At 43.5% G+C, this 15472-nt stretch overlaps 1 protein-coding gene across 2 annotated transcripts; it reads right to left on the bottom strand.

The window, feature by feature from the left end:
* Positions 1-4955: 4955 nt before the first annotated feature.
* Positions 4956-14143, bottom strand: LOC138951490 (zinc finger protein ZFP2-like). Of its 2 annotated transcripts, XM_070323094.1 has the most exons (3): positions 14075-14143; positions 11821-12013; positions 4956-7908 (listed from the first exon to the last, which is right to left on the bottom strand). In XM_070323094.1, exons 2-3 carry the CDS (start codon positions 11930-11932, stop codon positions 6239-6241), a joined length of 1782 nt encoding a protein of 593 aa, XP_070179195.1. In that variant the 5' UTR covers positions 11933-12013; positions 14075-14143; the 3' UTR covers positions 4956-6238. The 2 variants fall into 2 exon arrangements, with proteins under 2 accessions (XP_070179195.1, XP_070179196.1); XM_070323095.1 differs by lacking the exons at positions 11821-12013; positions 14075-14143 and adding an exon at positions 9661-9755.
* Between the last annotated feature and the right edge of the window lie 1329 nt (positions 14144-15472).

Here is a 15472-nt window from a genome sequence, read left to right as displayed (position 1 = left end):
TGTTTGTTTGTTTGCTTAACGCCCAGCCGACCACGAAGGGCCATATCAGGGCGGTGCTGCTTTGACATATAACGTGCGCCACACACAAGACAGAAGTCGCAGCACAGGCTTCATGTCTCACCCAGTCACATTATTCTGACACCGGACCAACCGGAGTGTGTGTGTGAATGTGTGTGTACATGAGTTTGTGTGTATGTTTGTGTGTTTGTTTGTAAAGGTGTGTGTGTCCGTCTGTCTATGTGCGTATTTGTTTGTTTGTTTCCATAATTATCAGGGCGGTGTTGCTTTGAGATATTACGTGCGCCACACAAAAGGCAGAAATCGCAGCATAGGCTTCATGTCTCACCCAGTCACATTATTCTGACCCGGCCTGGGTTCTCACCCACGACCTCCCGATCACGGGGCGGACGCCTTACCACTAGGCCAACCGTGTATGTGCGTATGAGTGTGTGTATTGTGTGTATGAGATTTGTGTGAGTCAATGTGTGTGTGTCTGTGGGTGTGTGCGTGCGTACACGCGTGCGTATGTACATGTGTGTGTGTGTGTGGGTGTGTGTCTGATACAACCACCAAGCCCCAATACATCCATCAACCTCTCAACAACGCCAAACGCAGCTGATGAAGAACACGCTACAATAAACCTATCCCACCTATCCCAGACCTCTCACACCCCTTCTGATATTTCATCAAGCCTACCACCAACATCAGGCTCGTCCAATAACCTTACTTCTTCAAGCAACTCGACAGACGACCCTCTCACAGACATCGGCGCACCTGGAAACACATCTTCCCCCAGACCCCAGAGACCAACCTACACCCGCAGGTCAGACAACAGAAACATGATTAGAGTCCTCAACATCAACTTTTACAGCGCAGGGAATAAGGGAAAAGACATAGAAGTACTTGTCGAATCCACATTACCAGATATAATCATCGGTACCGAGACATGGCTACACGACGGAATAAATTCAGAGGAACTATTTCCAGCAAAATTAGGCTACAAAGTAGACAGAAGAGACCGGCCAACACAAGCTTATGGAGGAGTCCTAATAGCATCCAAAGTTGAATTAGAACTACACAACATCTACAAAGCAAAAGACGTAGAACTCATTACTGGAACTTTCAAGACCTGCGGCCGACACAAAAAAGTAACAGTGGCAGCGTATTACCGACCACCAAATAGAACAGACACTGAGTACATGAAATCAAGTGAAGACGAATTCAAAAAATTAAAGAAAGCTAACAAAAACAATGTCCTCCTCGTCGCCGGCGATTTCAACGCTCCTGATATTAACTGGTCCTCCAACACCATCGAAGGACACCGATATCCATCAAGAGTAAACAAGAGCATTCTTGACATTGCCGCAGACAATGATCTTGAACAAATAGTAAATTTTCCCACAAGAGAAAACAACACCCTGGATATACTGATGACATCACATCCCACATTTTCTATACGCTGCAAACCCCTACCACCAATAGGCAAAAGTGACCACGACATCGTACTGTACGACACCCTACTTCGTCCAACAAGAAAGAGACCCCCACGACGCAAGATCTACCAGTGGAAGAAGGCGAACGTTGACGCAATTAGAAAGGACCTACGCGAACACGCAGAGGAAGTAAAGGCCAACCCCGCCTTCATCGCAACGAAAGAAAGCTTCTGGGCCCATTTCAAACACAAAATAGCCCAAGTTATTGAAAAACACGTTCCGACCAAACTCACGCCGCGCAAGCACACTCATCCTTGGATTGACACCGAGATTCGCCGAGCAATTCGAAGGAAGCAGAGAGCGCATAAGAAGGCTAGAAAATCCGGGAAGAAGAAAGACAAGGACAGATACAAACGATTGCAAGCCCAAGCTAGATATGAAATAAGAAGAGCAAGCAAGAGTTACCTTGAGGACATTGTAAGCGAAGACTTCACTAAGGCACCCAAGAAATTCTGGTCGCATGTACGAAGCAAAGGTCAAGACTCATCGGGTATAGCCCCTCTGAAGAGCAAGGATGGCTTCTTAAAGAGCGACAGTGTGAGCAAGGCTGAAATCTTAAACTCTCAATTTCAGTCTGTCTTCACAAATGAGGACATACAAAATATTCCCAACAAAGGCGTGAGCAAGTACCCAGCCATGAAGAATATCCTCGTTGCTGAAGCCGGGGTACTGAAGCTGCTGAGAAACCTCAATCCCCACAAGGCGACTGGACCAGATGAAATACCTGCTTTTCTACTGAAGACAGCAGCTGAAGAAATAGCACCTATTTTAACAAGGATGTTCCAAATGTCGATTGATGGAGGAAAAACACCCCAGGACTGGAAGGAGGCCCTAGTCGTCCCTATATTTAAAAAAGGAGACAAACACCAACCCGCGAATTACCGTCCTGTATCACTCACATCAATCACATGCAAGATCCTCGAACATATAGTCCATAGCACCATAATGCAACATCTTCAAAAGAACAACATCCTTACTGACGTCCAGCACGGTTTTCGGAAGCAACGATCCTGTGAATCCCAGCTCATAGTGACAGTGCACGACATCGCACAAAACCTTGCCAAGAAAAATCAAGTGGACACTGTCCTACTGGATTTTTCGAAAGCTTTCGACAAGGTTCCTCACCAGCGCCTTCAGCACAAACTCCACTATTACGGAGTTCGGGGTTCCACTCTAAACTGGATTCAATCTTTCCTGTCCGACAGAACACAAAGGGTGGCAATCGAGGGCGTCCAATCAACACCAGCACCAGTAACATCAGGCGTGCCCCAAGGCACAGTGCTAGGACCCCTCCTATTCCTGCTATATATTAACGACATGCCAGACGTCGTCAAAAATTCCAAAGTAAAACTGTTTGCTGACGACAGCCTCCTGTTTAGAAACATCTCAAATCAACAAGACCAGATGCTGCTCCAACAAGACCTGGAAGCGCTAGAGAAATGGGAGCAAGAATGGCAAATGGAGTTCAACCCAAGCAAATGTGTGGTAATGAACATCATGCCAAACAAGAATAAGATACTTCTTCCATCCAACTACCACCTCCATGGACAGACTCTTGAAACAACGACAGAGAGTAAATATCTAGGTGTTACTATTACAAGTAACCTTTCTTGGGGCAGGCACGTAGAAACAGCTGCAGCGAAGGGAAACAGGACAGTCGGCTTCCTCCGAAGGAACTTCAAGGAGTGCACTCCAAAAGTGAAAGCGGCAACCTACATCACAATGGTCCGCCCCACCCTTGAGTATGCCTCGACTGTCTGGAATCCGCACGAACAACAGCACAACAACCTGCTCGAGTCAGTCCAAAAAAGAGCGGCCAGATATGTCCACAATAACTACAGGGAAAAAGAGCCTGGCACCGTCACCAACATGCTGACAAACTTAGGATGGAAGAGCCTCGAAGAACGAAGACATAACAGTCGGCTAGCGATGATGTTTAAAATTAAAAATGACATGGTCGGCATTGACAAGACCGCGTTTCTCAAACCATCAGACACGAGAACGAGAGGGAATAGGATCCATCAAGAACAGGACTACCACCCTTCACTGTCCCACTCCTTTTTTCCACGGACAACATCAGAGTGGAACAAGCTCCCGATCTCCACCACATCCGCCCCCTCCCTTGAGTCGTTCATGTCACGACTCGGTGGCAGCAGAGCCCTGCAGCCATCCACCTTCCTCCCATAGCCGTTGATGGATTGTACAAAGTTTTAATTACCCCAAAACCTAGCCAAGCTCCTCTCCACTGCCCTCCTGCACCCCCCATACCACCCCCCCCCCCCCTCCCCCAGCTTTGGCTTTTTAACTTCCTTACACGACTGGCACAGACCGCAATGGGGGCCAACAGTGTATGGACATCACCGCGGGACCTTCAACATCCAAGAAATTGGATCCGGTCCCCCACGGGAAGAAGAAGAAGAAGAGAGAGAGAGAGAGAGAGAGTGGGTGGGTTGGTTTGTGTTTGTGCGTAAGTGTATGTGTGTGTGTATGTGTGTTTGTTTGTAAAGGTGTGTATGTCCGTCTGTCTATATGTGCGTATGGGGGTGTGTTTTGTGTGTACAGTGAAGTGTGTGTGAGAGAGTGAGTGAGTGCGTGTGAGTGAGTGTGTACGTGTGTAACTTGGGTGTGTGTGTTTGAGAGAGAGAGAGAGGGGTTTGTCTTTCGCTGGGGTATGCAGTGCCTTGGCGTTGCACATCTACTTAATTCATAATTTTCATATTTTTAATTTTCAGAGCTTGTTTGTAATCCAAATATAACATATGTATATGTTTTTGGAATCAAAAAATGACGAAGAATAAGATGAAATTATTTTTGGATCGTTTTATAAAAAAAATATTTTTTTTACAATTTTCAGAATTGTAATGACCAAAGTCATTAATTAATTTTTAAGCCACCAAGCTGAAATGCAATACCGAAGTCCGGGCTTCGTCGAAGATTACTTGACCAACATTTCAACCAATTTGGTTGAAAAATGAGAGCGTGACAGTGCCGCCTCAACTTTCACGAAAAGCCGGATATGACGTCATCAAAGGTATTTATCGAAAAAAAGAAAAAACCATCCGGGGATATCATTCCCAGGAACTCTCATGTCAAATTTCATAAAGATCGGTCCAGTAGTTTAGTCTGAATCGCTCTACACACACACACACACACACACACACACACACCACGACCCTCGTCTTGCTTCCCCCCTCTACGTTAAAACATTTAGTCAAAACTTGACTTGAGGGAGTCTTAAAATGGAGGTAGATTTATAGAGACTCGATCTCAACAGAAAATGTGAAAAAGTTATGTCTCAAAAGAGAGGAAGTCTTAAATTGGGGGGGGGGGGGGGGGGGGGGGGTCTTAAAAGAGGGGTTCCACTGTACCACCATTCTGCACATTCTAGGCTGTACTGCCCAGTGTCAATTCTAACTCTCACACATTGAACATTTTTCACAATTCAAAACGTGCAACAACCACACAAACTCTGAGTACTTTTCTCCGCTTTGGTCAGTTTTATTTTTTATTCTCTTATTATTCTCTTTATTTATATAGCGCCTTATCCGAAGTTCAAAGCGCTTTCAAAGTTCAAAGTTTACTTCACCGACACTGACAATATCAAAACCCGTATATAAATAAACTATTGACATTGCCATTTCAAGAACCTGATGCCACATCCCTGCAACAACATCAAGAACAAACAACTTCACCAATGACTTACATTCACAAAACATCTACTTCATACTCAAATTCACCACAAAATCATATCTTGAATAAAAAAACAAGAAAGGTAGGTTGTTGGAACGTTTGTTATTGACAAAACAATACATTCACAGATATTTCGACCAAACGGTCTTGTTTTTTGATTCTGAATTTTGGAACGTTGGCAGTCTCTTTGTTTTTGGATTTGCTCATTATATCTTGATTCACATGTAGAGAAAGAAAACCTCTTAGTTTGGAATACCCTGGTACTTTTAAAAACCTTCAGTTCAGTAATAAAAATAACCAACTATTGGTCTTTACCCTGTACGAAAAAGATACACAACAGGCAAACGATAATTTCAGGTGAACATTATTCTTTGGATGTTGCCGTTTCAAAGGTGGTGGGAAGAAAAATAACAAGAGCTCTTTTTTAATTTCATCTAAAATTAAACGTTCTGTGAAGTACCTTCTTGTCTTTTGATTCTTGATTTTTGGGAAATACATTTCCAAAAGGGATCACTGCTAAGTAGTGGTTATGATAATGTAATACATGTACCAGCAAAAATAATCCCACTCCAATTTTGAAAAAAAAGAGACAATCAGAGTCCCAAAGCATCTGAGACTAAACACAGCTTACGAGATACAGCGATGAGGTCCCACCCTTCTGTTGTCCTTGTGACTGTTAGCAGTGGAGACACATTTAGATGGCAAAAAGGGTGTCCTCTTTATCACAGGTACAGTGGAACACCCCAATTTAAGACTCACTCTCTTTTAAGACTATTTTTTTCTCAGATGGTTTTTTCATACATAACCCTTATAACTTTACCCCATTTCAAGACTCCCTCATCTTTAAGACCTGATTTTTAAGACCTGATTTTTAAAGATTTGGGGGGGGCTCCACTGTGACTGTACCACTGTACATGACTGGAATTTGAAAATCAAAATGTCACTACAGGAGAAAATTAAATTTGACATCAATCATCAGCTGCAGTGGAAGAACTCTCTTCTTCCCGCTCTTCATCCCCTGACAGATTCAACACTTGCTGCGTTATAAGACCAGTTTATGCGATCGCTGTGTCACACTCTTTCCCCGTCTCTGCGCTCGGGCGTTCATGGATGTGCATGTGTCTGACCACGTTGCCGGGCGTAGTGAACGTAGCCCCACAAATATTACACACACTCTCCTCTTTCCCCTTGTGTTGCAGCTTGTGGCGCGTGAGTTGTTTCGACTCGGAGAAGGCAGCGTCACACTGCGAACACGTGTACTTTTTCGGTCCGCTGTGGAGTTTCCTGTGTCTCACCAAGTTACTGGACGTTGTGAAAGCCATGTCGCACTCACGGCAGAAGTAGTTTCGTTTCTTCGTGTGCTTGACCATATGCCGCCGCAAGTGACCGGCTTCTTTGAAACGGGCGTCGCACTCTTTACAGGGGTACGGTTTTTGCCCTGTGTGGACTCGTATGTGTGCCTTGAGGCTGGTGGAGGTGGTGAACCTGTGTCCGCAGAGTTTACACGGGTACGGCTTTTCTCCTGTGTGTTTGAGCATGTGCGTGTTGAGATGTCCAGACTCCACGAAGGTAGAGCCACAGATGTTGCATGAGAACGGTCTCTCTCCTGTGTGACTGAGATGGTGGCGCTTGAGGTGACAAGACTGCGTGAATGAAGCGTCACATTCTGAGCATTTATACGGTCTCTGCCCTGTGTGTTTCCTCATGTGTACCGTCAAGTGACCGGCCTGGGCAAAGGTGGCTCCGCATTCTTTGCACACACAAGGCCGTTGTCCAGTGTGCTTACGCATGTGGGTGGTTAATGTGTACGACTGAGAAAACGAAGCGTCACATTCTGTGCACTTGAACGGTTTCTCTCCTGTGTGTTTTCGTCTGTGTTTGGTCAAGTGATATGACTGTTTGAATGTAGCACCACACTCTCTGCAAACGTGTGGCCTATGTTCCGTATGTTTCTGAATATGGCTGATCAGTGAATCGTACACCATGAACTTGGCATCACACTGGGTACAGGGGTATGGTCCCATGCCCAGGGAAGCTTTCTCTTGTGACAGAGAACTAGAGCCTGCCGAAGCATACGGAAAAGGAAATTTGATGACGAGGGAATGAAACTGACTTGCTGAGTCATAGTCTGTTTCTGGTTCTGTTTTGATGTTAGTGACTGTGAAATTAGCTGCACTAGAAGGTGAAGGCAATTCCTCCTCCTCGCTTTCACCTACAGCGTTTTCTTGGTTCTTGAACTTCTGCCTGGCTGATGCAATGGCTTTCAAAATCTTGGATCCCACACTGCTGTTAAACATGCAACTTCTTCCAGCTGTCACTAAAGATTGTTGGTCTTCTGCTGCCTTCTTGTTTTTAAGATCTTCCCCATCTACCCCTACATTGCTAGATTTTGATGGCACGTCCATTTCTTCTTGACTTCCGTAGCACAAGTCGGCTTCAACTGAATTTCTCATACTGGATTTGATCGCAGTGAAGTCCAAAGCTGCTTCAATTTCAGGCATTTTCTCACTATCTGTCGCCCACGACTGTGGGTCCATGTTTGCGTATCCGCTGACAAAACTTCTGCTGCCCCATTCTTTGTCTTGGTTGGAGTTAGCACCAAATTCAGACGCTGGGAACTGTTGATATGCCCTAGCCTCCAGAGTGAATCTGTCTGTGACACTGCTGGACTCTGCTTGTGGTGCGGATGTAGTCATCGCGTTGGACTCGCGCTGGGGGCCGGTTGCTGAAACATATAGACGAGATACAATCAGAATTTTTTTTATTTACAAAGGTACAATGGCACCCCCTTTTAAGACCTTGATAACTCATGGTTTGGGGCCCCAGCACGTTGTTGCAATCAAAGCTGGCGTGTGAAAGCAACTTTCTGTGTTTTGAGTTCATAAAATGTTAGGATAAGTATGTCAGGTTTGAGGATGCACAGTTCTGTAGGTTCCTCTCAGTATTCCACCCACTCGGTTTTCAGTTGTAAATATTAAGCTTAGTGATCGAATGTGGAAGCTACGTTGGGTCAAAGGTCACAGAAGATTTGCGTCGTGCAGAGAAGGAAAGAATCGCGATCTTGTTTCCGACTCATTGCCTCTTTGTTTTTCATTAGACCTGTCAGTCTGCTTGCTCGGCTTTGTTAGATGTTTGCATATCTTGTTGCTATGTTCTTTGCTTTTATTATTATTTCTCATTTGCGCTCCGTTTATCGATACAACGTCTTGTGCACGGGTCAAAATTTGGTTTGACTTGAACTTGACATTCGTGTTTCTCTGAACGTCTGTGTATCGAAAAACAGATACACGCACTCCATGACATTGTAAGAAGACAAAACATATTGCTAGTTTTCATTTGTTTGTGGTGAATTTATGACCTTTCATGAAGTAGTGTTGTTTTTTGTTTACTTTCGCCAGTTAACTTTGCAAAGCAGTGTCGTGTCGTCTGTTTAGGTCTGGGGAAACGCCAATGAAAAGAGCCGAAGAATCCCTGAGCGTTTTCTATTGGAAAAGCAAACCCATGTATAACCTGCTTCCTGCAACTATGGTAACCGGGGATTTATTGCATGGGGAACATGAGATTTATTTCCCAGGTGTTTGTGAATGAAAACTCATGAAAAAGATGACAAAGTGCCTTATCTACCTTTCTGTGTACTCGCGAGCACAAGACCCTGTAATCCATGTCAGAGTTCGGTGGGTTAATGAAACACAAAATTACCCAGCATGCTTCCCCCGAAAGCGACGTATGGCTGCCTGAATGGCGGGGTAAAAATGGTCATTCACGTACGTACAAACCAACTCGTGCAAAACATGAGTGAACGAGGGAGTTTCAGCCCATGAACGAAGAAGAAGAAGAAGATATAGATAAGGCAAGGACTAGAAGGAGTACTTGAGATAAGGTCAAAGAGATGACAGTGACCAGCCACAGGGATGGGACTGAGGTAGAATGAACCCTTAGGCTGGTTGTCGCGACATATGTCGCGCTACTTTATGTATACTGTCACCTGGTTGTCACGACATATGTCGCGCTACTGGCTCAGTCTGTTTGGTCGGTTCCGATTACCTCCCATGGATGCGAAAACCTATGACCGTTTTTCTTTATTTTTCTCTCTGCTAATTTACCAGTGGCTATGTAACATGTGTTACAGAATTGCACCAGTGTAAGGGTGAAGAAAAGCTTGTAGTGTCTGAACTTTCTCCTGGACTTCAGCTTTCTCATTCCATCACTGCACATGGGCAACACTTTGCACCGTCTCTTCAGCCTCCATTATTGACATCTCACTTATCCGCTAACAAACTCAACAGATGAGATAATTTGCGTTTCCTGCTTATTTACAACCCACATGGCCCAACCGAAGGCAACCTTTTTCGACTAGATGGCCCGAAAGATGGTCAAAGAAAAAAAAAATGCAACCTGAATACGATTTGAGATTTTGTTTCCATGTTTACACATGCGCAGTGGCCAAACGAGAACAGACGGTTCAAAAGGGGCTCACCTGAAGCTGAGAAATGTCTGTAATTTTGTATTCACTTGAGTAACCAGTGATTCTTAGTGATGAGCAGTGTCTGTCTGTATGGGCGGCCGTTAGCCTGTAAACAAAAAAAATTAACGATGAGGTTATCTCTCATGTTTTGGAAGCTAGAGCTTTGAAACTTAGCATCATTTGCAGAGTTTGATGATCTACAGACGTAACCCAAGTGTGGTTTACCCTCGTCACATTGCAACGGGGTCCTGCAACGCACTAAACATGAAAAAAGCAGGTTCCACGACCCCTGGGGGCAGCGTTTCTATTGTTGCTGTTAGGTTTCTACTGCGAGGAAGCAACCTGAATTTCCCAGCAATGGGATAATAAAGATATGAAAATGCAATTGAAATTGAAATATCTAGATTTGTGTTATCAGTTCTGATTTTCAGACTGATAGGACAAGAACGTACATAGACTAGTAAATATTCTGCAAGATTTGTACCAACGCAAATTTACGGTATAAATCTAATCAATATGACAAAAAAGTTTTTTGTAAAGGTCTAAATTTCCTCTGAGAGAGTCCTTACAAAATTAAAACAGGGGTTCCTAGTGTAACGATCTCAGTGTTCGCCTGCACCCAGCTTTCGCATTTGGCATGGTTGATCTCGTATAAACCCCACAATGAATAACACCCTCCATTTCAAAGTACTGATGATCAAACTTATGTACGTTACATTCATGGGGGTCAAATTCGAAAAAAAGAAGAAAAAAACAAGTCGCGTAAGGCGAAATTACTACATTTAGTCAAGCTGTGGAACTCACAGAATGAAACTGAACGTAGTCCGCCGCTAGTGCAAAAGGCAGTGAAAGTGACGAGCCTGTTTGGCGCGGCAGCGGTTGCGCTGTGCTTCATAGCACGCTTTACTGTAGCTCTCTTCGTTTTAACTTTCTGAGCGTGTTTTTAATCCAAACATATCATATCTATATGTTTTTGGAATCAGGAACCGACAAGGAATAAGATGAAATAGTTTTTGAATCGATTTCGGACATTTAATTTTGATCATAATTTTTATATTTTTAATTTTCAGAGATAGTTTGTAATCCGAATATAACATATGTATATGTTTTTGGAATCAGAAAATGACGAAGAATAAGATGAAATTGTTTTTGGATCGTTTAATAAAAAAATAATTTTAATTACAAGTTTCCGATTTTTAATGACCAAAGTCACTCATTAGTTTTTAAGCCACCAAGATGCAATACCAAACCCCAGCCTTTGTCGAAGATTGGTTTGCCAAAATTTCAATCAATTTAATTGAAAAATGAGGGTGTGACAGTGCCGCCTCAACTTTTACAAAAAGTCGGATATGACGTCATCAAAGGTATTTATCGAAAAAATGAAAAAAACGTCCGGGGATATCATACCCAGGAACTCTCATGTCAAATTTCATAAAGATCGGCCCAGTAGTTTAGTCTGAATCGCTCTACACACACACACAGACAGACACACACACACACACACACACACACACACACACACACACACACACACACACACACATACACCACGACCCTCGTCTCGATTCCCCCCTCTATGTTAAAACATTTAGTCAAAACTTGACTAAATGTAAAAAGAAGGTAATTTAACCTAGATATTTTCTTCATCACAAAATCCTTCCCTTCTCATTCAAGGGACATAACCACTTGGTGCATGTTTTCGAAGGAATCAAATTTTGGGGTGAAATCTATTTAATTTAACCACCAATTTCCTTCACTCAATACTAGAAACTGACATGCTTTCCTCCCTCAAAGTCAAATAAGTGTACCTCTTGAGTCGCCTTGTGGTGAGATATGTTCGCGTTATAAATTCTCGCATTATTATTATTATTATTAAATCTTAATTTGACCGGGAAGCAACACTTCAGTTTTGGCTAAATATTGATTGCGAAAGCAAGGCGCAGCCGAAAACTCAGCTGGTAACATCGGACCCTCTAGGTAGTGCGTCAGTAGGGAGCCCTGGTTTATTACCTAAACCTGTAAGATTTTGCATGACCTTGGTTTGATAGGCATAATCAGTACTCGCAAGTGAGTGGATACTTTCAGTTTCTCCAGATAATCACGTAGGGTTAACACGACACAGTAATAAATTACCTGAACGTGAGACAAACCCTGGGGAGGCAAAATACTCACCAGGTGAAGACAATTCTTTCCGTGACATCCTAAATTGCTGGGAGTGCTCGACAGTCTCGCTCTCCGTTTTCACCTTTGACCCCACAAGCAGCTGTCCGCAGTTGTGTTCCATCCCGTCCCGTCACGGTTTACTGGTCAGTGTTTCGCTGGCTGTCCACAACCACGCTGCCTGATCAAAAGGCTTTTTTTGGTCCTAAGAATAGGACAGAAGAGAAATACATGTAGGGCCACATAAAATTCCTCTGTCCTACACATTTTATTCTTATCCATGCAGATTGTGTGTGTGTGTGTGTGTGTGTACATTCATGCACAAGAACATGCTGCTTTTGTTTAAGAAAAATTCAAGATATGTGTGTGTGTGTGTGTGAGAGAGAGACAGGGGGAGAGCGAGTTTTGTGTGTGTGTGTGTGTTCGTGTTAGTGTGTTTGTGTGTGTGCCAAATGACATGGTGATTTTGTGAATCAAAAGTCAACAACACAGTGTGTGTTTTGTATGTGCAAATACGTCAGTGTGTTTGTGTGTGTGTGTGTGTTTGAAAGCTATTCAACATGAATACCACATGCACTTCATTACTTAGCTCTAAAGTCCAGTGCAGTTTTTGATGTCTATATATGGGCAGGGATGTTGCTACAAATTCATACCTATAGGACAAATGTCCTGAGTTCTTCAGCATCAATAGGACATTTGACCGCTTTCAGAAAGTGTAATAGGACATTATGAATTTGCGCCAAACAGCTTATAACACATTCCATGGAATTGTTCCAAAGTCATGCGCCCGCACACCCACGCTCGCGCGCTGTAGAACACACACACATAATATAGTAAATACATCAACATAGTGTGCGTATAATGTTGTATTTGTTTAGTTTCAAAGAAACCACAAAAAAATCAGTGCGCTGCACCGAGACAGTTATACCCAAACGGCGCATACCGCAAAACGGTTCGGGAATTCCCGACAAAAGAAAAGATCCGCACGCGGCACTGACAACTTCAGTGTCAGCTGAACACAAGAGCGTTCGGTCTTTCAGAAGATTTGTGACGGGCGCTGTTGCGTGGTGGTAAGACGTCGGCCTCCAAAGCGGAAGGTCGAGGGTTCAAATCCCGGCCGCGGCCGCCTGGTGGGGTGTGGAGATTGTTCCGATCTTCCAGGTCAACTTATGTGCAGACCTGCTAGTGGCTAGTGTACACGCAAGCACAAGACCAAGTGCGCACGAAAAAGATCCTGTAATCCATGTCAGAGTTCGGTGGGTTATAGAAACACGAAAATACCCAGCATGCTTCCTCCGAAAGCGGCGTATGGCTGCCTAAATGGCGTGGTAAAAACGGTCATACACGTAAAATTCCACTCGTGCAAAAACACGAGTGTACGGGGGAGTTTCAGCCCACGAACGCAGAAGAAGAAGAAGAAGAAGATTTGTATCTTGAAATGAAAATTAACGAATATCGCGCTGTCCGAAGGAATGGAGTACATATCGGACAATGACCACGCTCAGGCTAAAACGATAGGACATCTGACCGACATGCGGCAATGTGAATCGGACATTTGGGGATTTTCATCGTTATATGTCCGATGTCCGACGCCTAACGACATCCCTGTATATATACATGATCCCTGAAAATTAACCAGTGCTGAAAAGAATCCCCCGATTTAGCCATGTATAAGGTTGACGTTCCCATTGAGTGAATCTCACAAGTAAAGAAGAAAACTGCAGTAGCTGTGGGATGGGGAGGAGGAGGAGATTGATGGGATCACATTCACAAACAAAATATTGTAGCTAACCTGATAATATCATTGATACAATCAGGTACACCAATAACCGAATGCACAACCAAATTAATTAATTATGCTTAAGTTTGGAGCTCAATCCGTCAATTAATTTCACGACAAATGTTGTTTGGCTTGCTTACATGGACTTGTAATGTATCAAAAATAAGTAAAGAATGTCACTGGATTCTGAGCTATGAATTTAACACGCTAAAGTTCAAGATTACCCACGTTTTTTCTAAAGCGTTCGCGTGCTCTTGATTAAGAGCTTAACAACAACTAAGCATATCAGCAATTTTGCCAGGAAATGCGATCAGAACACAATGAGCATCATTGTTGTCAACACCAACGAGGCTACGCATCCATCACTGAGTGATGCTCCGAACTTGAACTTCTCATATCTTGAACAAATAATAAGCACAGCAATGCTTCTGGTGGTATCTACTCCTCATACCAGACTGGGGAAACGCAATGCAATCACAACATTACCTGCTGAAGGAACAAGAGTTTGCAGCATAGCACATTCGTCCTTCGAGAGTCCACCATTACTGTGATGGCGACACAAGGGAGACCACTTCCGGTTCTTACTCAATTCGATAACAAAGTTGTTTCCCTTCAACTTGTTCCGCACACGCACCTGAATTATGTACGACAATAATTTTGTTTTTACCCGTCATAAAAAAAAATTAAAAAAAACAACCGTAAAACAAAGAAACTTGGTAAATGTGTTTGAGTGCGGATTTTGTTGATTAGGATATTTATCCCCGAGTACGCTAGTACATAGACCTATATTAGATATAGGTCCCTGGCTAGTAGGCCCTACAAGGGCTCAGCAGACTTTAATTGTGTGTCTGTCTGTCAAAGGCTCAGCAGACTTTAATTGTGTGTCTGTGTGTCTGTCTGTCTGTCTTTCTCCACTTAACAGCTTATTGCTGGGAAACTACTGGGCGCAGTTCGTTCAAAAGTTGATACACTAACTTGATAATAGGTCCGATTGATCGTATTAAAACTTCATAATGTTACCTGGGACCTAAATGCGAAATAAACCACAAAAAACCGACTTGGCGGTGGGAGGAATTCGCGGAGCCACAGCCAGCCAGGCAGTCTGATAGAACAGCCGAACTCGTCACACATTGACGAGAAATATAGCGTCATAAAAAGATTACGTCACGGTCAAAAGTCTTTGACGTCTTTTTCTCTCGCGCGGTGTGTGTGTGTTCATTTTGTGCACATGTGTTAGTGTTACTGTGTGTGTGTGTGTGTGTGTGTGTGTGTGTGTCACTGTGTGTGTGTGTGTGTGAGTGTTTTTGTGTGTGTGTGTGTGTGTGTATGTGTGCGCATGAGTCTGTACTCGTGTGTGTGTGTGTCTGTGTGTAAGAAAGAGAGAGGGAGAGGGAGTGAGGGAGAGAGAGTGTGTGTGTGTGTGAATGTGATGTGTGTGTGCATTTTCACTGTGATCAAATAAAAGAGAAAGGCCAGTCACCACGCACATTCTCGGCTCGCATGCAATGTATTTATATAGCAAAGGGAATGCCTGTAATTCACACAGATCAATCACTTGGTCTTAAACGTGCACAAGACAAAAACGTTCATACTGGGGGAGCGAGCCAGTCTGAAGAGTACTCAGGTCCAGCGCGAGCGTTTTTTTATTGTCGAACCAATTATATGTAGGGAAAGTTTAGCCATTCCCCAACGGTATTCAGCACGCAAACAGATTCATTTTATTCTTTGATTCTTATATAAATTATGAAGTGGTCTTCTATACAGAACTCTAGGGAAAATCGCGACGATCCCCTTTCTCTTTCACTCAAGAGGGCGTACAAACCAGTGAGGATAGTTGTCCTGTTATGGGTCATCTTAATATTCAAAAGAATAAGAAGTGACGGC

This window comes from Littorina saxatilis, linkage group LG16, assembly GCF_037325665.1.
Source record: "Littorina saxatilis isolate snail1 linkage group LG16, US_GU_Lsax_2.0, whole genome shotgun sequence".
NCBI lineage: Eukaryota > Metazoa > Mollusca > Gastropoda > Littorinimorpha > Littorinidae > Littorina > Littorina saxatilis.
This window is presented reverse-complemented; position numbering and strand designations above follow the sequence as displayed.